This window comes from Oncorhynchus mykiss, unplaced genomic scaffold (assembly GCF_013265735.2).
Source record: "Oncorhynchus mykiss isolate Arlee unplaced genomic scaffold, USDA_OmykA_1.1 un_scaffold_289, whole genome shotgun sequence".
Lineage (NCBI taxonomy): Eukaryota > Metazoa > Chordata > Actinopteri > Salmoniformes > Salmonidae > Oncorhynchus > Oncorhynchus mykiss.
Genome location: NW_023493741.1, coordinates 66566 through 92500, shown reverse-complemented (window position 1 = coordinate 92500; position 25935 = coordinate 66566). Strand labels below are relative to the sequence as shown.

The 25935-nt window shown below is 44.3% G+C and overlaps 1 protein-coding gene and 1 long non-coding RNA gene across 6 annotated transcripts in view; one reads left to right on the top strand and one right to left on the bottom strand.

Moving 5' to 3' along the window:
- cfi (complement factor I) overlaps positions 1-25935 on the bottom strand; it is a 55431-nt gene that overhangs the window by 4807 nt on the left and 24689 nt on the right. For 4 of the 5 annotated variants that reach the window (XR_005042245.1, XM_036973669.1, XM_036973667.1 and 1 more), the window contains exons 2-9: positions 20028-20287; positions 18640-18800; positions 17161-17320; positions 16710-16891; positions 16496-16606; positions 16141-16266; positions 15701-15724; positions 13112-13147 (exon numbers count right to left, since the gene is read on the bottom strand). Coding sequence is in view for 4 of the 5 variants with exons in the window: in XM_036973669.1 (XP_036829564.1) it covers positions 13112-13147; positions 15701-15724; positions 16141-16266; positions 16496-16606; positions 16710-16891; positions 17161-17320; positions 18640-18800; positions 20028-20287 (1060 nt within the window). In the remaining variant the exon portion in view is untranslated. The remainder of the gene's footprint in view (positions 1-13111; positions 13148-15700; positions 15725-16140; positions 16267-16495; positions 16607-16709; positions 16892-17160; positions 17321-18639; positions 18801-20027; positions 20288-25935) is intronic. The other variant, XM_036973670.1, reaches the window with a different exon arrangement.
- On the top strand, positions 22102-22835 carry LOC118949073. Its single transcript, XR_005042246.1, has 3 exons — positions 22102-22171; positions 22458-22480; positions 22819-22835. It is a non-coding gene; the product is annotated as an uncharacterized LOC118949073 (long non-coding RNA).

Here is a 25935-nt window from a genome sequence, read left to right as displayed (position 1 = left end):
ATGTCTCGTACTGAGATTGAAGCATTCAAGTAAAACTGCAAACAAATGTGGCAAAGAAATTAACTCTTTGTCTTGAATACAAATTTGTTCGTTGCGAATCCAACAACACATCACTGATTCTTCAAATATTGAGTTTGAGTTTGAGTTTATTTTATTTTTACAGGGACAGTGCACATTAATCAACGTTTCAGTAAAAGTGCCGGTTTTAGCCACCTGGCTAATTTTCAACCGCAGTCCCTGGGCAGGTTATTAAAAACAATTACAATATAGACAATCATTGAGCAGTGAGCACATGCAGAGCAACATAGAACAGACAAGATGTAGCATACAGACAGAACAACATATGACAAACAAGACATAGCATACAGACAGAGCAACATATGACAAGCAAGATGTAGCATACAGACAGAGCAACATATGACAAGCAAGATGTAGCATACAGACAGAGCAACATAGAACAAGCAAGACATAGCATACAAACAGAGCAACATAGAACAAAAAGCATGTTTTCAAGCATGTTGGTGGCTGCATCATGTTATGGGTATGCTTGTCATCGACTAGGGAGATTTTTAGGATAAAATAAATGTAACAGAGCTAAACACAGGCTAAATCCCAGAGGAAAACCTGGTTCAGTCTGCAACAGACACTGGGAGATGAATTCACCTTTTCAGCAGGACAATAGACTAAAAGACAAGGCCAAATAAACACTGGAGTTGCTTACCAAGATGACACTGAATGTTCCTGAGTGGCATAGTTACAATTTTGACTTGAAATCGTCTTGAAAATCTATGGCAAGACTTGAAAATGGCTGTCTAGCCATGATCAACAACCAACTTGACGGAGTTTGAAGAATTGTAAAAAATAATAATGTACAAAATCAACTAAAAAATGTTTTGTAATTTGTGCCGAAAACAACAAAATGTTTACTTACAACCTTAACTTAACTTACCAACAATGTAGTTCAAGAAATAGAGTTAAGAAAATATTTTCTAAATAACAATAATAAACAAACAAACAATAATAAAATAACTTAAACGAGGTACCGGTACTGAGTCAATGTGGAGACTATATACAGGGGGTACCGGTACAGAGTCAATGTGGAGGCTATATACAGGGGGTACCGGTACTGAGTCAATGTGGAGGCTATATACAGGGGGTACTGGTACAGAATCAATGTGGAGGCTATATACAGGGTGTTACGGTACAGAGTCAATGTGGAGGCTATATACAGGGTGTTACGGTACAGAGTCAATGTGGAGACTATATACAGGGGGTACCGGTACAGAGTCAATGTGGAGACTATATACAGGGGGTACCGGTACTGAGTCAATGTGGAGGCTATATACAGGGGGTACCGGTACAGAATCAATATGGAGGTTATATACAGGGGGTACCGGTACTGAGTCAATGTGGAGGTTATATACAGGGGGTACCGGTACAGAGTCAATGTGGAGACTATATACAGGGGGTACCGGTACTGAGTTAATGTGGAGGCTATATACAGGGGGTACCGGTACTGAGTTAATGTGGAGGCTATATACAGGGGGTACTGGTACAGAGTCAATGTGGAGGCTATATACAGGGGGTACCCGTACAGAGTCAATGTGGAGGCTATATACAGGGGGTACCGGTACTGAGTTAATGTGGAGGCTATATACAGGGGGTACCGGTACTGAGTTAATGTGGAGGCTATATACAGGGGGTACCGGTACTGAGTTAATGTGGAGGCTATATACAGGGGGTACCGGTACTGAGTTAATGTGGAGGCTATATACAGGGGGTACTGGTACAGAGTCAATGTGGAGGCTATATACAGGGGGTACCGGTACTGAGTCAATGTGGAGGCTATATACAGGGGGTACCGGTACAGAATCAATATGGAGGTTATATACAGGGGGTACCGGTACTGAGTCAATGTGGAGGTTATATACAGGGGGTACCGGTACAGAGTCAATGTGGAGACTATATACAGGGGGGTACCGGTACAGAGTCAATGTGGAGACTATATACAGGGGGTACCGGTACTGAGTTAATGTGGAGGCTATATACAGGGGGTACCGGTACTGAGTTAATGTGGAGGCTATATACAGGGGGTACCGGTACTGAGTTAATGTGGAGGCTATATACAGGGGGTACCGGTACTGAGTTAATGTGGAGGCTATATACACGGGGTTCCGGTACAGAGTCAATTTTTAGACTATATACAGGAGGTACCGGTACAGAGTTAATGTGGAGGCTATATACACAGGGTTCCGGTACTGAGTTAATGTGGAGGCTATATACAGGGTATTACGGTATAGAGTCAATGTGGAGGCTATATACAGGGTGTTACGGTACAGAGTAAATGTGGAGGCTATATACAGGGGGTACCGGTACAGAGTCAATGTGGAGGTTATATACAGGGGGTACCGGTACAGAGTCAATGTGGAGGCTATATACAGGGTATTACGGTACAGAGTCAATGTGGAGGCTATATACAGGGTGTTACGGTACAGAGTCAATGTGGAGGCTATATACAGGGGGTACCGGTACAGAGTCAATGTGGAGGTTATATACAGGGGTACCGGTACAGAGTCAATGTGGAGGCTATATACAGGGTATTACGGTACAGAGTCAATGTGGAGGCTATATACAGGGTGTTACGGTACAGAGTCAATGTGGAGGCTATATACAGGGTGTTACGGTACAGAGTCAATGTGGAGGCTATATACAGGGTGTTACGGTACCGAGTCAATGTGGAGGTTATATACAGGGTGTAACGGTACAGAGTCAATGTGGAGGCTATATACAGGGGGTACCGGTACAGAGTCAATGTGGAGGCTATATACAGGGGGTACCGGTACTGAGTTAATGTGGAGGTTATATACAGGGGGTACCGGTACAGAGTCAATGTGGAGGTTATATACAGGGGGTACCGGTACAGAGTCAATGTGGAGGCTATATACAGGGGGTACCGGTACAGAGTCAATGTGGAGGCTATATACAGGGGGTACCGGTACTGAGTTAATGTGGAGGTTATATACAGGGGGTACCGGTACAGAGTCAATGTGGAGACTATATACAGGGTATTACGGTACAGAGTCAATGTGGAGACTATATACAGGGTATTACGGTACAGAGTCAATGTGGAGGCTATATACAGGGTGTTACGGTACAGAGTCAATGTGGAGGCTATATACAGGGTGTTACGGTACAGAGTCAATGTGGAGGCTATATACAGGGTGTTACGGTACCGAGTCAATGTGGAGGTTATATACAGGGGGTACCGGTACAGAGTCAATGTGGAGGCTATATACAGGGGGTACCGGTACTGAGTTAATGTGGAGGTTATATACAGGGGGTCCGGTACTGAGTCAATGTGGAGGCTATATACAGGGGGTACCGGTACAGAATCAATATGGAGGTTATATACAGGGGGTACCGGTACTGAGTCAATGTGGAGGTTATATACAGGGGGTACCGGTACAGAGTCAATGTGGAGACTATATACAGGGGGGTACCGGTACAGAGTCAATGTGGAGACTATATACAGGGGGTACCGGTACTGAGTTAATGTGGAGGCTATATACAGGGGGTACTGGTACTGAGTTAATGTGGAGGCTATATACAGGGGGTACCGGTACTGAGTTAATGTGGAGGCTATATACAGGGGGTACCGGTACTGAGTTAATGTGGAGGCTATATACAGGGGGTACCGGTACTGAGTTAATGTGGAGGCTATATACAGGGGGTACCGGTACTGAGTCAATGTGGAGGCTATATACAGGGGGTACCGGTACAGAATCAATATGGAGGTTATATACAGGGGGTACCGGTACTGAGTCAATGTGGAGGTTATATACAGGGGGTACCGGTACAGAGTCAATGTGGAGACTATATACAGGGGGGTACCGGTACAGAGTCAATGTGGAGACTATATACAGGGGGTACCGGTACTGAGTTAATGTGGAGGCTATATACAGGGGGTACCGGTACTGAGTTAATGTGGAGGCTATATACAGGGGGTACTGGTACAGAGTCAATGTGGAGGCTATATACAGGGGGTACCGGTACAGAGTCAATGTGGAGGCTATATACAGGGGGTACCGGTACTGAGTTAATGTGGAGGCTATATACAGGGGGTACCGGTACTGAGTTAATGTGGAGGCTATATACAGGGGGTACCGGTACTGAGTTAATGTGGAGGCTATATACAGGGGGTACCGGTACTGAGTTAATGTGGAGGCTATATACAGGGGGTACTGGTACAGAGTCAATGTGGAGGCTATATACAGGGGGTACCGGTACTGAGTCAATGTGGAGGCTATATACAGGGGGTACCGGTACAGAATCAATATGGAGGTTATATACAGGGGGTACCGGTACTGAGTCAATGTGGAGGTTATATACAGGGGGTACCGGTACAGAGTCAATGTGGAGACTATATACAGGGGGGTACCGGTACAGAGTCAATGTGGAGACTATATACAGGGGGTACCGGTACTGAGTTAATGTGGAGGCTATATACAGGGGGTACCGGTACTGAGTTAATGTGGAGGCTATATACAGGGGGTACCGGTACTGAGTTAATGTGGAGGCTATATACAGGGGGTACCGGTACTGAGTTAATGTGGAGGCTATATACACGGGGTTCCGGTACAGAGTCAATTTTTAGACTATATACAGGAGGTACCGGTACAGAGTTAATGTGGAGGCTATATACACGGGGTTCCGGTACTGAGTTAATGTGGAGGCTATATACAGGGTATTACGGTATAGAGTCAATGTGGAGGCTATATACAGGGTGTTACGGTACAGAGTAAATGTGGAGGCTATATACAGGGGGTACCGGTACACAGTCAATGTGGAGGTTATATACAGGGGGTACCGGTACAGAGTCAATGTGGAGGCTATATACAGGGTATTACGGTACAGAGTCAATGTGGAGGCTATATACAGGGTGTTACGGTACAGAGTCAATGTGGAGGCTATATACAGGGGGTACCGGTACAGAGTCAATGTGGAGGTTATATACAGGGGTACCGGTACAGAGTCAATGTGGAGGCTATATACAGGGTATTACGGTACAGAGTCAATGTGGAGGCTATATACAGGGTGTTACGGTACAGAGTCAATGTGGAGGCTATATACAGGGTGTTACGGTACAGAGTCAATGTGGAGTCTATATACAGGGTGTTACGGTACCGAGTCAATGTGGAGGTTATATACAGGGTGTAACGGTACAGAGTCAATGTGGAGGCTATATACAGGGGGTACCGGTACAGAGTCAATGTGGAGGCTATATACAGGGGGTACCGGTACTGAGTTAATGTGGAGGTTATATACAGGGGGTACCGGTACAGAGTCAATGTGGAGGTTATATACAGGGGGTACCGGTACAGAGTCAATGTGGAGGCTATATACAGGGGGTACCGGTACAGAGTCAATGTGGAGGCTATATACAGGGGGTACCGGTACTGAGTTAATGTGGAGGTTATATACAGGGGGTACCGGTACAGAGTCAATGTGGAGACTATATACAGGGTATTACGGTACAGAGTCAATGTGGAGACTATATACAGGGTATTACGGTACAGAGTCAATGTGGAGGCTATATACAGGGGGTACCGGTACAGAGTCAATGTGCTGGGGTACAGGTTAGTAATGAGGCTATATACACGGGGTTCCGGTACAGAGTCAATGTGGAGGCTATATACAGGGGGTACTGGTACAGAGTCAATGTGGATACTGTATACAGGGTATTACGGTACAGAGTCAATGTGGAGGTTATATACAGGGGGTACCGGTACTGAGTTAATGTGCTGGGGTACAGGTTAGTAATGAGGCTATATACACGGGGTTCCGGTACAGAGTCAATGTGGAGGTTATATACAGGGGGTACCGGTACAGAGTCAATGTGGAGGCTATATACAGGGGGTACTGGTACAGAGTCAATGTGGAGACTATATACAGGGTATTACGGTACAGAGTCAATGTGGAGACTATATACAGGGTATTACGGTACAGAGTCAATGTGGAGGCTATATACAGGGGGTACCGGTACAGAGTCAATGTGGAGGTTATATACAGGGGGTACCGGTACAGAGTCAATGTGGAGGCTATATACAGGGGGTACCGGTACAGAGTCAATGTGGAGGCTATATACAGGGGGTACCGGTACTGAGTTAATGTGGAGGTTATATACAGGGGGTACCGGTACAGAGTCAATGTGGAGACTATATACAGGGTATTACGGTACAGAGTCAATGTGGAGACTATATACAGGGTATTACGGTACAGAGTCAATGTGGAGGTTATATACAGGGGGTACCGGTACTGAGTTAATTTGCTGGGGTACAGGTTAGTAATGAGGCTATATACAGGGGGTACCGGTACTGAGTCAATGTGCGGGGGTACAGGTTAGTAATGAGGCTATATACACGGGGTTCCGGTACAGAGTCAATGTGGAGGTTATATACAGGGGGTATCGGTACAGAGTCAATGTGGAGGCTATATACAGGGGGTACTGGTACAGAGTCAATGTGGAGGCTATATACAGGGTGTTACGGTACAGAGTCAATGTGGAGGCTATATACAGGGTGTTACGGTACAGAGTCAATGTGGAGACTATATACAGGGGGTACCGGTACAGAGTCAATGTGGAGACTATATACAGGGGGTACCGGTACTGAGTCAATGTGGAGGCTATATACAGGGGGTACCGGTACAGAATCAATATGGAGGTTATATACAGGGGGTACCGGTACTGAGTCAATGTGGAGGTTATATACAGGGGGTACCGGTACAGAGTCAATGTGGAGACTATATACAGGGGGGTACCGGTACAGAGTCAATTTTGAGACTATATACAGGGGGTACCGGTACTGAGTTAATGTGGAGGCTATATACAGGGGGTACCGGTACTGAGTTAATGTGGAGGCTATATACAGGGGGTACCGGTACTGAGTTAATGTGGAGGCTATATACAGGGGGTACCGGTACTGAGTTAATGTGGAGGCTATATACACGGGGTTCCGGTACAGAGTCAATTTTTAGACTATATACAGGAGGTACCGGTACAGAGTTAATGTGGAGGCTATATACACGGGGTTCCGGTACTGAGTTAATGTGGAGGCTATATACAGGGTATTACGGTATAGAGTCAATGTGGAGGCTATATACAGGGTGTTACGGTACAGAGTAAATGTGGAGGCTATATACAGGGGGTACCGGTACAGAGTCAATGTGGAGGTTATATACAGGGGGTACCGGTACAGAGTCAATGTGGAGGCTATATACAGGGTATTACGGTACAGAGTCAATGTGGAGGCTATATACAGGGTGTTACGGTACAGAGTCAATGTGGAGGCTATATACAGGGGGTACCGGTACTGAGTCAATGTGGAGGTTATATACAGGGGTACCGGTACAGAGTCAATGTGGAGGCTATATACAGGGTATTACGGTACAGAGTCAATGTGGAGGCTATATACAGGGTGTTACGGTACAGAGTCAATGTGGAGGCTATATACAGGGTGTTACGGTACAGAGTCAATGTGGAGGCTATATACAGGGTGTTACGGTACCGAGTCAATGTGGAGGTTATATACAGGGTGTAACGGTACAGAGTCAATGTGGAGGCTATATACAGGGGGTACCGGTACAGAGTCAATGTGGAGGCTATATACAGGGGGTACCGGTACTGAGTTAATGTGGAGGTTATATACAGGGGGTACCGGTACAGAGTCAATGTGGAGGTTATATACAGGGGGTACCGGTACAGAGTCAATGTGGAGGCTATATACAGGGGGTACCGGTACAGAGTCAATGTGGAGGCTATATACAGGGGGTACCGGTACTGAGTTAATGTGGAGGTTATATACAGGGGGTACCGGTACAGAGTCAATGTGGAGACTATATACAGGGTATTACGGTACAGAGTCAATGTGGAGACTATATACAGGGTATTACGGTACAGAGTCAATGTGGAGGCTATATACAGGGGGTACCGGTACAGAGTCAATGTGCTGGGGTACAGGTTAGTAATGAGGCTATATACACGGGGTTCCGGTACAGAGTCAATGTGGAGGCTATATACAGTGGGTACTGGTACAGAGTCAATGTGGATACTGTATACAGGGTATTACGGTACAGAGTCAATGTGGAGGTTATATACAGGGGGTACCGGTACTGAGTTAATGTGCTGGGGTACAGGTTAGTAATGAGGCTATATACACGGGGTTCCGGTACAGAGTCAATGTGGAGGTTATATACAGGGGGTACCGGTACAGAGTCAATGTGGAGGCTATATACAGGGGGTACTGGTACAGAGTCAATGTGGAGACTATATACAGGGTATTACGGTACAGAGTCAATGTGGAGACTATATACAGGGTATTACGGTACAGAGTCAATGTGGAGGCTATATACAGGGGGTACCGGTACAGAGTCAATGTGGAGGTTATATACAGGGGGTACCGGTACAGAGTCAATGTGGAGGCTATATACAGGGGGTACCGGTACAGAGTCAATGTGGAGGCTATATACAGGGGGTACCGGTACTGAGTTAATGTGGAGGTTATATACAGGGGGTACCGGTACAGAGTCAATGTGGAGACTATATACAGGGTATTACGGTACAGAGTCAATGTGGAGGCTATATACAGGGGGTACCGGTACAGAGTCAATGTGCTGGGGTACAGGTTAGTAATGAGGCTATATACACGGGGTTCCGGTACAGAGTCAATGTGGAGGCTATATACAGGGGGTACTGGTACAGAGTCAATGTGGATACTGTATACAGGGTATTACGGTACAGAGTCAATGTGGAGGTTATATACAGGGGGTACCGGTACTGAGTTAATGTGCTGGGGTACAGGTTAGTAATGAGGCTATATACACGGGGTTCCGATACAGAGTCGATGTGGAGGTTATATACAGGGGGTACCGGTACAGAGTCAATGTGGAGGCTAAATACAGGGGGTACTGGTACAGAGTCAATGTGGAGACTATATACAGGGTATTATGGTACAGAGTCAATGTGGAGACTATATACAGGGTATTACGGTACAGAGTCAATGTGGAGGTTATATACAGGGGGTACCGGTACTGAGTTAATTTGCTGGGGTACAGGTTAGTAATGAGGCTATATACAGGGGGTACCGGTACTGAGTCAATGTGCGGGGGTACAGGTTAGTAATGAGGCTATATACACGGGGTTCCGGTACAGAGTCAATGTGGAGGTTATATACAGGGGGTATCGGTACAGAGTCAATGTGGAGGCTATATACAGGGGGTACTGGTACAGAGTCAATGTGGAGGCTATATACAGGGTGTTACGGTACAGAGTCAATGTGGAGGCTATATACAGGGTGTTACGGTACAGAGTCAATGTGGAGACTATATACAGGGGGTACCGGTACAGAGTCAATGTGGAGACTATATACAGGGGGTACCGGTACTGAGTCAATGTGGAGGCTATATACAGGGGGTACCGGTACAGAATCAATATGGAGGTTATATACAGGGTGTTACGGTACTGAGTCAATGTGGAGGCTATATACAGGGGGTACCGGTACAGAGTCAATGTGGAGGTTATATACAGGGGGTACCGGTACAGAGTCAATGTGGAGGCTATATACAGGGTGTTACGGTACAGAGTCAATGTGGAGACTATATACAGGGGGTACCGGTACAGAGTCAATGTGGAGGCTATATACAGGGGGTACTGGTACAGAGTCAATGTGGAGACTATATACAGGGTATTACGGTACAGAGTCAATGTGGAGACTATATACAGGGTATTACGGTACAGAGTCAATGTGGAGGCTATATACAGGGGGTACCGGTACAGAGTCAATGTGGAGGTTTTATACAGGGGGTACCGGTACAGAGTCAATCTAAACAGTCCCGGTGGCCATTTGATTAATTGCTGTTCAAAAGTATATTTTGGTAGAAGCTGTTAAAGAGCCTTTATGACTCAGACTTGGCGCTCCGGTACCGCTTGCCGTGAGGTAGCAGAGAGAACAGTCTATGACTTGATGACTGGAGTCTCTGACCATTTTTTGGGCCTTCCTCTGACACCGCCTGGTATAGAGGTCCTTGATGGAAGGAAGCTTGGCCCCAGTGATGTACTGGGCTGTACGCACTACCCTCTGTATCGCCTTACGGTCGGATGCCAAGCAGGCAGTGATGCAGTGATGCAGCCGGTAAGGATGGTCTCGATGGTGCAGCTGTAGAACTTTTTGAGGATCTCAGGACCATTGCCAAATCTTTTCAGTCTCCTGAGGGGGAAAATGCTTTGTCGTGCCCTCCACAACTTTAATATAATTTAAAACAACTTTTTACCCCTTTTTCTCCCCAATTTCGTGATATCCAATTGGTAGTTACAGTCTTGTCACATCGCTGCAACTCCCGTACGGACTAGGGCGAGGCGAAGGTCGAGAGCAACGCGTCCTCCGAAACACAACTCAGCCAAGCTGCACTGCTTCTTGGCACACTGCTCACTTAACCCGGAAGCACAAATGTGTTGGAGGAAACACTGTACAACTAGTGATCATGTCAGCGTGCACTGAGCCCGGCCTACCACAAGGAGTTGCTAGAGTGTGATGGGACAAGGACATCCCGGCCACCAATCCCTCCCCTAACCTGGACGACGCTGGTCCAATTGTGCACCGCTTCACAGGTCTCCCTGTCGCGGCCGGCTGCGACACAGCCCAGGATCGAAGCTGGGTATGTACTGATGCCTCAAGCACTGCAATGCAGTGTCTTAGTTCTTCACAACTTTGTTGGTGTGTTTGGGCCATGATTTGGGTTATGTGGACACCAAGGAACTTAAAACTCTCGACCCGCTCCACTACAGCTTTGTCGATGTGAATGGGGGTGTGTTCAGCCCTCCTTTTTCTGTAGTCCACGGTTGTTATCCTAGCACCACACTGCCAGGTCTCGGATCTCCTCCCTATAGGCTGTCTCATCGTTGTCTGTGATCAGGCCTACAACAGTTGGGTCGTCAGCAAACCTGATGGTGTTGGAGTCGTGCGTGGCCACGCAGTCGTGGATGAACAGGGAATACAGGAGGAGACTAAGCACGCATCCCTGGGGGGGGCCTCCATGGCAGATGTGTTGTTGCCTACCATTTACCACCTGGTATGAGGTTCGTTGGGCACCATGGTGTTGAACGCTGAGCTGTAGTCAATGAACAGCATTCTCACATAGGTGTTCCTTTTTGTCCAGGTGGGAAAAGGCAGTGTGGAGTAACGAATGAGATTGCGTCATCTGTGGATCTGTTGGTGCGGTATCCGAATTGGAGTGGGTCTAGGGTTTACGGGATGATGGTGTTGCTGTGAGCCATTACCAGCCTTTCAAAGCACTTCATAGCTACCAACGTGAGTGCTACGGGTCTGTAGTCATTTAGGCAGGTTGCCTTTGTGTTCTTGGGCACAGGGACTATGGTGGTCTGCTTGAAACGGGACGATGGTGTTGCTGTGAGACATGAAGGCTATTCCGTGCGAGAAATTGCCAAGAAACTGAAGATCTTGTACAACACTGTGTACTGCTCCCTTCACAGAATAGCGCAAACTGGCTCTAACCAGAATAGAAAGAAGACTGGGAGGCCCCGGTGCACAACAAGAGGACAAGCACATTAGAGTATGAAGTTTGAGAAACAGACACCTCGAAAGTCCTCAACTGGCAGCTTCATTGAATTGTACCCGCAAAACACCAGTCTCAACGTCAACAGTGAAGAGGCGACTCCGGGATGCTGGCCTTCTAGGTACACAGAATAGTGCAAACTAGAGTTTTCAAAGAAAAAGCCATATTTCAGACTGGCCAATAAAAAGAAAAGATTAAGATGGGAAAAAGAACACAGACACTGGACAGAGGAACTCTGCCTAGAAGGACAGCATCCCGGAGTCGCCTCTTCACTGTTGATGTTGAGACTGGACAGGGGAACTCTGCCTAGAAGGACAGAATCCCGGAGTCGCCTCTTCACTGTTGATGTTGAGACTGGACAGGGGAACTCTGCCTAGAAGGACAGAATCCCGGAGTCGCCTCTTCACTGTTGATGTTGAGACTGGACAGGGGAACTCTGCCTAGAAGGACAGATTCCCGGAGTCGCCTCTTCACTGTTGATGTTGAGACTGGACAGGGGAACTCTGCCTAGAAGGACAGAATCCCGGAGTCGCCTCTTCACTGTTGATGTTGAGACTGGACAGGGGAACTCTGCCTAGAAGGACAGCATCCCGGAGTCGCCTCTTCACTGTTGATGTTGAGACTGGACAGGGGAACTCTGCCTAGAAGGACAGCATCCCGGAGTCGCCTCTTCACTGTTGATGTTGAGACTGGACAGGGGAACTCTGCCTAGAAGGACTGATTCCCGGAGTCGCCTCTTCACTGTTGATGTTGAGACTGGACAGGGGAACTCTGCCTAGAAGGACAGAATCCCGGAGTCGCCTCTTCACTGTTGACGTTGAGACTGGACAGGGGAACTCTGCCTAGAAGGACAGCATCCCGGAGTCGCCTCTTCACTGTTGATGTTGAGACTGGACAGGGGAACTCTGCCTAGAAGGACAGAATCCCGGAGTCGCTTCTTCACTGGTAAAGGTGCTTCAACACACTGAGTAAAGGGTCTGAACACTATTTTTTTTACATTTACAAACATTTTTAAAAACCTATTTTTGCATTGTCAGTATGGGGTATTGATGAAACGAAAAAAAAAACAATGTAATTTCATTATTTTATAATTTTATAATAAGCTCTAACATCACATAACGAGGGAAAAGTCAGACAATATTATATATTATTATAATATTGTTATTATTTCTTTATTATAATTGTTTTTTCACTTTTATTAAATGCTTTTTAAAATTCTAGTATTTTTACTTTTTTTAAATTCTAGTATTTTTTGTAGATCGACAATTAACAACAAATTTTGAAAAAGGGGGCTTGAATACTTTCAGAAGAGAGGACTAGACTACGTAAAAATACCAAATACTAAATGATATAATAATAATGTGAAGTAATACCAAAATACTAAATGAAAAACATTCAACAAAACACCAAACACACTAGAACAGGGTGGATAAAAACATAACAAAATACTGAACTTAATTTTGATGAAAAAAACGATATGTACCTTGTTTAGGAGAAATGAACTCTAAAACTCTGGTATCTGAAAACAAACAAACAGTCAGTTTTTGTTATTTACATATTTGCTCCGTTCTAACCATGAGTCTGTTCATAATGTTTTGTATATATATATATATATATATATATATATATATATATATATATATATATATATATATATAATATACTCAGAGTATATTATGTGAGTGAGTATATATGTAAATACAGCTGAAGTCGGAAGTTTACACACCCTTAGATTGGAGTCATTAAAACTTGTTTTTCAACCACTCCACAAAATTTCTTGTTAACAAACTATAGTTTTGGCAAGTCCGGTTAGGACATCTACTGTTCTGTTCATGACACAAGTCATTTTTCCAACAATTGTTTACAGACAGATTATTTCACTTATAACTCACTGTATCGCTATTCCAGTGGGTCAGAAGTTTACATACACTAAGTTGACTGTGCCTTTAAACAGCTTGGAAAATTCCAGAAAATGATGTCATGGCTTTAGAAGCTTATGATAGGCTAATTGACATCCTTTGAGTCAATTTGAGGTGTACCTGGGGATGTATTTCACGGTCTACCTTTGACTCATTGACTCTTTGTTTGACATCATGGGAAAGTCAAAAGAAATCAGCCAAGAATTCAGAAAAAAAATTGTAGACCTTCACAAGTCTGGTTCATTCTTGGGAGCAGTTTCCAAATGCCTGAAGGTATCGTGTTCATCTGTACAAACAATAGTATGCAAGTATAAACATCATGGGACCACGCAGCCGTCATACCACTCAGGAAGGTCTCCTAGAGATGAACGTACTTTGGTGCGAAAAGTGCAAATCAATCCCCGAACAACAGCAAAGGACCTTGTGAAGATGCTGGAGGAAACAGGTACAAAAGTATCTATATGCACAGTAAAACGAGTCCTACATCGACACAACCTGAAAGGGCGCTCAGCAAGAAGCCACTGATCCAAAACTGCCATTAAAAAAGCCAGACTACAGTTTGCAACTGCACATGGGGACAAAGATCGTACTTTTTGGAGAAATGTCCTCTGGTCTGATGAAACAAAAATAGAACTGTTTGGCCATAATGACCATCGTTATGTTTGGTGGAAAAAAGGGGAGGCTTGCAAGCCGAAGAACACCATCCCAACCGTGAAGCACAGGGGTGGCAGCATCATGTTGTGGGGGTACTTTGCTGCAGGAGGGACTGGTGCGCTTCACAAAATAGATGGCTTCATGAGGCAGGAAATTATGTGGATATATTGAAGCAACATCTCAAGACATCAGTCGGGAAGTTAAAGCTTGGTCACAAATGGGTCTTCCAAATGGACAATGACCCCAAGCATACTTCCAAAATTGTGGCAAAATGGCTTAAGGACAACAAAGTCAAGGTACTGGAGTGGCCATCACAAAACCCTGACCTCAATCCTATAGAACATTTGTGAGCAGAACTGAAATAGCATGTTCGAGCAAGGAGGTGTACAAACCTGACTCAGTTACACCAGCTCTGTCAGGAGAAATGGGCCAAAATTCATCCAACTTATTGTGGGAAGCTTGTGGAAGGCTACTTGAAATTCTTGACCCAAGTTAAACAATTTAAAGGCAATGCTACCAAATACTAATTGAGTGAATGTAAACGTCTGACCCACTGGGAATGTGATGAAAGAAATAAAAGCTGAAATAAATAATTATCTCTACTATTATTCTGACATTTCACATTCTTAAAATAAAGTGGTAATCCTAACTGACCTAAGACAGGGAATTTTTACCCAGATTAAATGTCAGGAATTGTGAAAAACTGAGTTTAAATGTATTTGGTTAAGGTGTATGTAAACTTCCGACTTCAACTGTCTATATATAAAAAAGTGTTATACAAATACAAATATTTTTGAGATTTTTTCAAAGTAGCCACCCTTTGCCTTGATGACAGCTTTGCATTCTCTTGGCATTCTCTCAACCAGCTTCACAAGGTAGTCACCTGGAATGCATTTCAATTAACAGGCCTTGTTAAAAGTTAAGCACGGAGGAGGAGGTGTGATGGTGACACTGATAAGGCACACTTAACCAGCATGGATACCACAGCATTCTGCAGCGATACACCATCCCATCTGGTTTGCGCTTAGTGGGACTATCATTTGTTTTTCAACAGGACAATGACCCAACACACCTCCAGGCTGTGTAAGGACTATTTGACCAAGAAGGAGAGTGATAGAGTGCTGTATCAGATAACCTGGCCTCCACAATCCCCGACTTCAACCCAATTGAGGTGGTTTGGAATGAGTTGGACTGCAGAGTGAAGGAAAAGCAGCCAACAAGTGCTCAGCATATGTGGGAACTCCTTCAAGACTGTTGGAAAACATTCCAGGTGAAGTTGGTTGAGAGAATGCCAAGAGTGTGCAAAGGGTGGCAACTTTGAAGAATCTCAAATATAAAATCTATTTTGATTTGTTTAACACTTTTTTGGTTACTGCATGATTTCATATGTGTTATTTCATAGTTTTCATGTCTTCACTATTATTCTACAGTGTAGAAAATAGTTAAAAAATGTTTAAAAAACTTGAAAGAGTCCATACTGTATATAGTTAGGTTCTTACCATGTGATCCACGGCGGCCAACTAATGTGGAAACAGGAGAAATACATTAGGAGACTCTGTCTTCCTGTGTGTGTGTGTGTGTGTGTGTGTGTGTGTGTGTGTGTGTGTGTGTGTGTGTGTGTGTGTGTGTGTGTGTGCGAATGTGTGTGCGAATGTGTGTGTGTGTGTGTGTGTGTGTGTGTGTGTGTGTGTGTGTGTGTGTGTGTGTGTGTGTGTGTGTGTGTGCGAATGTGTGTGCGAATGTGTGTGTGTGTGCGAATGTGTGTGTGTGTGTGTGTGTGTGTGTGTGTGTGTGTGTGTGTGTGTGTGTGTGTGTGTGTGTGTGTGTGTGTGTGTGCAAATGTGTGTGCGAATGTGTGTGCGCGAATGTGTGTGTGTGTGTGTGTGCGAATGTGTGTGTGTGTGTGCAAATGTGTGTGTGTGTGTGCGTCTAAACCCACCAGGTTTAGTGATGTGTTTGCTCATCTCGTCCTCTCCTCCCAGACAGTCCATTATACCGTCCTCTACAGCCTCTTTGGACAAGCACACTCCTGACTTACACCAGAACGCAGAGTCCCCTCTGCAGGCTGACACACACACACACACACACACACACACACACACACACACACACACACACACACACACACACACACACACACACACACACACACACACACACAGATAGAGGGTTACACACACATCACAGAGTGGGAAATGTGGTTCAGTGTGTGTGTGTGTGTGTGTGTGTGTGTGTGTGTGTGTGTGTGTGTGTGTGTGTGTGTGTGTGTCTGTGTGTGTGTGTATGTTACGTACCTGTGCAGCACATCTCATCACTCCTGTCTCCGCAGTGGTCCACTCCGTCACACGTCTGTTCCAACGACACACACTTGTCGTTGACGCACCTGAACTCACACGCCGACCCCTCTGGGTGAACAATGGGGAGCCACACTCAGTCAAAAGACAACCAATTGGAGACAGGAATCAATCAATTGGATCAATCAAAATGGTTAAGGGTCACAGTCAAGACCTTTGGGTTTGTGGTAACAGGTTGCCGTGGCGACCTTGTCGTCGCGGCCGAGAGGAGTTCTGCCGGAGAAGGAACACTCGGTGAGGCTGTTCTCGTATCCTTGACAGAGGATGCTGACACAGTGGTTTGCATCGGGGTCCTTTATGGTTTTATACAGCACCGAGCTGGCCTCCTTCGCTCCCCTAGAGACACACACACACACACACACACACACACACACACACACACACACACACACACACACACACACACACACACACACACACACACACACACACACTCACACACACACACACACACACACACACACACACACACACACACAAAATATGTAATAAGCAGTGTGTGTGTGCCGGTGTGTGTGTGTGTGTGTGTGTGTGTGTTTCTGTGTTTCTGTGTGTGTGTGTGTGTGTGTGTGTGTGTGTGTGTGTGTGTGTGTGTGTGTTCTTACCACGGACTCTTCTCATAACAGGCTACGTTAGCCGCAGCCATGTTCCAGTTGGATCCTCCTCTTCCTCCGACTCCACACACTAGCAGCTTCCCTTGAATGGGTAACACAATACTGACCACACCGGTCTCCTCATCTATACTGGTCTGGGCCTTGATACTGTCTGGAGGGAGGGGGCGACATTAAAATATAACAAGATTACTAATTTTCCATCCTGATCATACTGGTCTGGGCCTTGATACTGTCTGGAGGGAGGGGGCGACATTAAAATATAACAAGATTACTCATTTTCCATCCTGACCACACTGGTCTGGGCCTTGATACTGTATTTTGGTCTGTCTGTCTCTCTGTCTCTCGATCTCTGTCTATCTCTCTGTCTGTCTCCCTGTCTGTCTCTCTGTCTCTCTGTCTCTCTCTCTGTCTGTCTCCATGTCTGTCTGTCTGTCTCCATGTCTGTATCCCTGTCTGTCTGTTTCCCTGTCTGTCTGCCTGTCTCCCTGTCTGTCTCCATGTCTGTCTCCCTGTTTGTCTCCCTGTTTGTCTCCCTGTCTGTCTCCCTGTCTGTCTCCATGTCTGTCTGTCTCCCTGTCTGTCTGTCTCCCTGTCTGTCTGTCTCCCTGTCTGTCTGTCTCTGTGTCTGTCTGTCTCCATGTCAGTCTGTCTCCATGTCTGTCTCCGTGTCTGTCTGTCTCCGTGTCTGTCTGTCTCCGTGTCTGACTGTCTCCATGTCTGTCTCCCTGTCTGTCTTCATGTCTGTCTCCCTGTCTGTCTCCCTGTCTGTCTCCCTGTTTGTCTCCCTGTCTGTCTCCCTGTCTGTCTCCCTGTCTGTCTCCATGTCTGTCTGTCTCCATGTCTGTCTCCCTGTTTGTCTCCCTGTCTGTCTCCCTGTCTGTCTCCCTGTCTGTCTCCCTGTCTCCCTGTCTCCATGTCTGTCTGTCTCCCTGTCTGTCTGTCTCCCTGTCTGTCTCCCTGTCTGTCTGTCTTCCTGTCTGTCTCCCTGTCTGTCTACCTGTTTGTCTGTCTCTGTGTCTGTCTGGCTCCATGTCTGTCTGTCTCCATGTCTGTCTCCCTGTCTGTCTGTCTGTCTCCGTGTCTGTCTGTCTCCGTGTCTGTCTGTCTCCATGTCTGTCTGTCTCCATGTCTGTCTGTCTCCATGTCTGTCTCCCTGTCTGTCTCACTGTCTGTCTGTCTCCGTGTCTGTCTGTCTCCATGTCTGTCTGTCTCCATGTCTGTCTCCCTGTCTGTTTCCCTGTCTGTCTGTCTGTCTGTCTCCATGTCTGTCTCCCTGTCTGTCTCCCTGTCTGTCTTCCTGTCTGTCTCCCTGTCTGTCTGTCTCCCTGTCTGTCTGTCTCCATGTCTGTCTGTCTCCCTGTCTGTCTCCCTGTCTGTCTTCCTGTTTGTCTGTCTGTCTGTCTCCATGTCTGTCTGTCTCCCTGTCTATCTCCATGCCTGTCTGTGGGTGTGTCTAAATGTGTTAGTTACCTTTAGAGCAGCCCCCTCCTCCAAAGTGTGACATGATTGGTTGTTTACTCCGACAGGAGACAGCCATAGCCTGGCAGTAAGACAGATAGGTCCTTCCATCGTGCCCACACACCTGAGCCATGCCGTCCTTCGGACACAGGTAGGGCAGCTTACACACACACCTGGTGACAGACAGACACACACACCTGAGCCATGCCATCCTTCGGACACAGGTAGGGCAGCTTACACACACACCTGGTGACAGACACACACATCTGAGCCATGCCATCCTTCGAACACAGGTAGGGCAGCTTACACACACACCTGGTGACAGACAGACACACACACCTGAGCCATGCCGTCCTTCGGACACAGGTAGGGCAGCTTACACACACACCTGGTGACAGACAGACACACACACCTGAGCCATGCCGTCCTTCGGACACAGGTAGGGCAGCTTACACACACACCTGGTGACAGACACACACATCTGAGCCATGCCATCCTTCGAACACAGGTAGGGCAGCTTACACACACACCTGGTGACAGACAGACACACACACCTGAGCCATGCCGTCCTTCGGACACAGGTAGGGCAGCTTACACACACACCTGGTGACAGACAGACACACGCCTGAGCCATGCCGTCCTTCGGACACAGGTAGGGCAGCTTACACACACACAAGGTGACAGACAGACACACACACCTGGTGACAGACAGACACACACACCTGAGCCATGCCATCCTTCGGACACAGGTAGGGCAGCTTACACACACACCTGGTGACAGACAGACACACACACCTGAGCCATGCCATCCTTCGGACACAGGTAGGGCAGCTTACACACACACCTGATGACAGACAGACACACACACCTGGTGACAGACAAACACACACACCTGGTGACACACACACACACCTGAGCCATGCCATCCTTCGGACACAGGTAGGGCAGCTTACACACACACCTGGTGACAGACAGACACACACACCTGGTGACAGACAGACACACACACCTGAGCCATGCCATCCTTCGGACACAGGTAGGGCAGCTTACACACACACCTGGTGACAGACAGACACACACACCTGGTGACAGACAGACACACACACCTGGTGACAGACACACACACCTGGTGACAGACAGACACACACACCTGAGCCATGCCGTCCTTCGGACACAGGTAGGGCAGCTTACACACACACCTGGTGACAGACAGACACACACACCTGGTGACAGACAGACACACACACCTGGTGACACACACACACACACCTGGTGACACACACACACCTGGTGACAGACAGACACACACACCTGGTGACACACACACACACCTGGTGACACACACACACACACACACACACGCACACGCACGCACACACGCACGCACACACGATCATTACCTTCCCTCCATACATCGCATCCATGGGGGACAGAAGACCCGATGGCAGGACAGACGTGTGTACTTCTGATCCAGACATTCTTCTGGTCCAAGGTACTGGTCAGTACGGGGTATGGCAGGGGTGATGGTGGTGGGGGCAGGGGTGATGGTGGTGGGGGCAGGGGTGATGGTGGTGGGGGCAGGGGTGATGGTGGTGGGGGCAGTGGTGGGGGCAGACAATTGAATGATCTTTGATGAAACCTTCACCTCATGATTGATCCCCTGGGAAGAGGTTAGAGGTCACAGGTCAGAGTTTAGAGATGGAGCCTCAGTTGGTATAATATCTGAGATACAGGTCATATTATACAGGAGATACAGGTCATATTATACAGACAGGAAATAGAGGTCATATTATACAGGAAATACAGATCATATTATACAGGAGACACAGGTCATATTATACAGGAGATACAGGTCATATTATACAGGAGATACAGGTCATATTATACAGGAGATACAGGCCAAATTATACAGGAGATACAGGTCATATTATACAGGAGATACCGGTCATATTAACCAGGAGATACAGGTCATATTATACAGACAGGAGATACAGGTCATATTATACAGGAGATACAGGTCATATTATACAGGAGATACAGGTCATATTATACAGGAGATACAGGTCATAGTATACAGGAGATACAGGTCATATAATATAGGAGATACAGGTCATATTATACAGGAGATACAGGTCATATTATACAGGAGATACAGGTCATATATACAGGAGATACAGGTCATATTATAGAGGAGATACAGGTCATATTATACAGGAGATACAGGTCATAGTATACAGGAGATACAGGTCATATTATACAGGAGATACAGGTCATATAATATAGGAGATACAGGTCATATTATACAGGAGATACAGGTCATATTATACAGACAGGAGATACAGGTCATATTATACAGACAGGAGATACAGGTCATATAATATAGGAGATACAGGTCATATTATACAGGAGATACAGGTCATATTATACAGACAGGAGATACAGGTCATATTATACAGGAGATACAGGTCATATTATACAGACAGGAGATACAGGTCATATTATACAGACAGGAGATACAGGTCATATTATACAGGAGATACAGGTCATATTATACAGACAGGAGATACAGGTCATTTTATACAGGAGATACAGGTCATAGTATACAGACAGATGATACAGGTCATATTATACAGGAGATACAGGTCATATTATACAGACAGGAGATACAGGTCATAGTATACAGACAGGAGATACAGGTCATATTATACAGGAGATACAGGTCATATTATACAGGAGATACAGGCCAAATTATACAGGAGATACAGGTCATATTATACAGGAGATACAGGTCATATTATACAGGAGATACAGGTCATATTATACAGACAGGAGATACAGGTCATATTATACAGACAGGAGATACAGTTCATATTATACAGGAGATACAGGTCATATTATACAGGAGATACAGGTCATATTATACAGGAGATACAGGTCATAGTATACAGGAGATACAGGTCATATAATATAGGAGATACAGGTCATATTATACAGGAGATACAGGTCATATTATACAGGAGATACAGGTCATAGTATACAGGAGATACAGGTCATATTATAGAGGAGATACAGGTCATATTATACAGGAGATACAGGTCATAGTATACAGGAGATACAGGTCATATTATACAGGAGATACAGGTCATATTATACAGGAGATACAGGTCATATTATACAGGAGATACAGGTCATATTATACAGACAGGAGATACAGGTCATATTAGACAGGAGATACAGGTCATATTATACAGGAGATACAGGTCATATTATACAGGAGATACAGGTCATATTATACAGGAGATACAGGTCATATTATACAGGAGATACAGGTCATATTATACAGGAGATATAGGTCATATTATACAGGAGATACAGGTTATATTATACAGACAGGAGATACAGGTCATATTATACAGACAGGAGATACAGGTCATATTATACAGGAGACACAGGTCATATTATACAGGAGATACAGGTCATTTTATACAGGAGATACAGGTCATATTATACAGGAGATACAGGTCATATTATACAGGAGATACAGGTCATATAATATAGGAGATACAGGTCATAGTATACAGGAGATACAGGTCATATTATACAGGAGATACAGGTCATATTATACAGACAGGAGATACAGGTCATATTATACAGGAGATACAGGTCATATTATACAGACAGGAGATACAGGTCATATTATACAGGAGATACAGGTCATATTATACAGGAGATACAGGTCATATTATACAGACAGGAGATACAGGTCATAATATAGGAGATACAGGTCATATTATACAGGAGATACAGATCATATTATACAGGCGATACAGGTCATATAATATAGGAGATACAGGTCATATAATGTAGGAGATACAGGTCATAGTATACAGGAGATACAGGTCATATTAAACACGAGAAACAGGTCATATTATACAGACAGGAGATACAGGTCATATTATACAGGAGATACAGGTCATATTATACAGGAGATACAGGTCAGAGTATACAGGAGATACAGGTCATATTATACAGACAGGAGATACAGGTCATATTATACAGGAGATACAGGTCATATTATACAGGAGATACAGGTCATATTATACAGACAGGAGATACAGGTCATAATATACAGACAGGAGATACAGGTCATATTATACAGGAGATATAGGTCATATTATACAGGAGATACAGGTCATAGTATACAGGAGATACAGGTCATATTATACAGGAGATACAGGTCATAGTATACAGGAGATACAGGTCATATTATACAGACAGGAGATACAGGTCATATTATACAGGAGATACAGGTCATATTATACAGGAGATACAGGTCATATTATACAGGAGATACAGGTCATATTATACAGACAGGAGATACAGGTCATATTATACAGGAGATACAGGTCATATTATACAGACAGGAGATACTGGTCATATTATACAGGAGATACAGGTCATAGTATACAGGAGATACAGGTCATATTATAGAGGAGATACAGGTCATATTATACAGGAGATACAGGTCATAGTATACAGGAGATACAGGTCATATTATACAGGAGATACAGGTCATATTATACAGGAGATACAGGTCATATTATACAGGAGATACAGGTCATATTATACAGACAGGAGATACAGGTCATATTAGACAGGAGATACAGGTCATATTATACAGACAGGAGATACAGGTCATATTATACAGGAGATACAGGTCATATTATACAGACAGGAGATACAGGTCATATTATACAGGAGATACAGGTCATATTATACAGGAGATACAGGTCATATTATACAGGAGATACAGGCCAAATTATACAGGAGATACAGGTCATATTATACAGGAGATACAGGTCATATTATACAGGAGATACAGGTCATATTATACAGACAGGAGATACAGGTCATATTATACAAACAGGAGATACAGGTCATATTATACAGGAGATACAGGTCATATTATACAGGAGATACAGGTCATATTATACAGACAGGAGATACAGGTCATATTATACAGGAGATACAGGTCATATAATATAGGAGATACAGGTCATATTATACAGGAGATACAGGTCATATTATACAGGAGATACAGGTCATTGTATACAGGAGATACAGGTCATATTATAGAGGAGATACAGGTCATATTATACAGGAGATACAGGTCATACTATACAGGAGATACAGGTCATATTATACAGGAGATACAGGTCATATTATACAGGAGATACAGGTCATATAATATAGGAGATACAGGTCATATTATACAGAAGATACAGGTCATATTATACAGACAGGAGATACAGGTCATATTATACAGACAGGAGATACAGGTCATATAATATAGGAGATACAGGTCATATGATACAGGAGATACAGGTCATATTATACAGACAGGAGATACAGGTCATATTATACAGGAGATACAGGTCATATTATACAGACAGGAGATACAGGTCATATTATAAAGGAGATACAGGTCATATTATACAGACAGGAGATACAGGTCATATTATACAGGAGATACAGGTCATAGTATACAGACAGATGATACAGGTCATATTATACAGGAGATACAGGTCATATTATACAGACAGGAGATACAGGTCATAGTATACAGACAGGAGATACAGGTCATATTATACAGGAGATACAGGTCATATTATACAGGAGATACAGGCCAAATTATACAGGAGATACAGGTCATATTATACAGGAGATACAGGTCATATTATACAGGAGATACAGGTCATATTATACAGACAGGAGATACAGGTCATATTATACAGACAGGAGATACAGGTCATATTATACAGGAGATACAGGTCATATTACACAGGAGATACAGGTCATATTATACAGGAGATACAGGTCATAGTATACAGGAGATACAGGTCATATAATATAGGAGATACAGGTCATATTATACAGGAGATACAGGTCATATTATACAGGAGATACAGGTCATATTATACAGGAGATACAGGTCATATTATACAGGAGATACAGGTCATATTATACAGGAGATACAGGTCATATTTTACAGACAGGAGAAACAGGTCATATTATACAGGAGATACAGGTCATACTATACAGGAGATACAGGTCATATTATACAAGAGATACAGGTCATATTATACAGGAGATACAGGTCATATAATATAGGAGATACAGGTCATATTATACAGACAGGAGATAAGGGTCATATTATACAGACAGGAGATACAGGTCATATTATACAGGAGATACAGGTCATATTATACAGGAGATACAGGTCATATTATACAGGAGATACAGGTCATATTATACAAGAGATGCAGGTCATATTATACAGGAGATACAGGTCATATTATACAGACAGGAGATACAGGTCATATTATACAGACAGGAGATACAGGTCATATTATACAGGAGATACAGGTCATATTATACAGGAGATACAGGTCATATTATACAGGAGATACAGGTCATAGTATACAGGAGATACAGGTCATATTATACAGGAGATACAGGTCATATAATATAGGAGATACAGGTCATAGTATACAGGAGATACAGGTCATATTATACAGGAGATACAGGTCATATTATACAGACAGGAGATACAGGTCATATGATACAGGAGATACAGGTCATATTATACAGACAGGAGATACAGGTCATATTATACAGGAGATACAGGTCATATTATACAGGAGATACAGGTCATATTATACAGACCGGAGATACAGGTCATATAATATAGGAGATACAGGTCATATTATACAGGAGATACAGATCATATTATACAGGCGATACAGGTCATATAATATAGGAGATACAGGTCATAGTATACAGGAGATACAGGTCATATTATACATGAGAAACAGGTCATATTATACAGACAGGAGATACAGGTCATATTATACAGGAGATACAGGTCATATTATACAGGAGATACAGGTCATAGTATACAGGAGATACAGGTCATATTATACAGACAGGAGATACAGGTCATATTATACAGGAGATACAGGTCATATTATACAGGAGATACAGGTCATATTATACAGACAGTAGATACAGGTCATATTATACAGGAGATAGAGGTCATATTATACAGACAGGAGATACAGGTCATATTATAGAGGAGATACAGGTCATATTATACAGACAGGAGATACAGGTCATAATATACAGACAGGAGATACAGGTCATATTATACAGGAGATACAGGTCATATTATACAGGAGATACAGGTCATAGTATACAGGAGATACAGGTCATAGTATACAGGAGATACAGGTCATATTATACAGACAG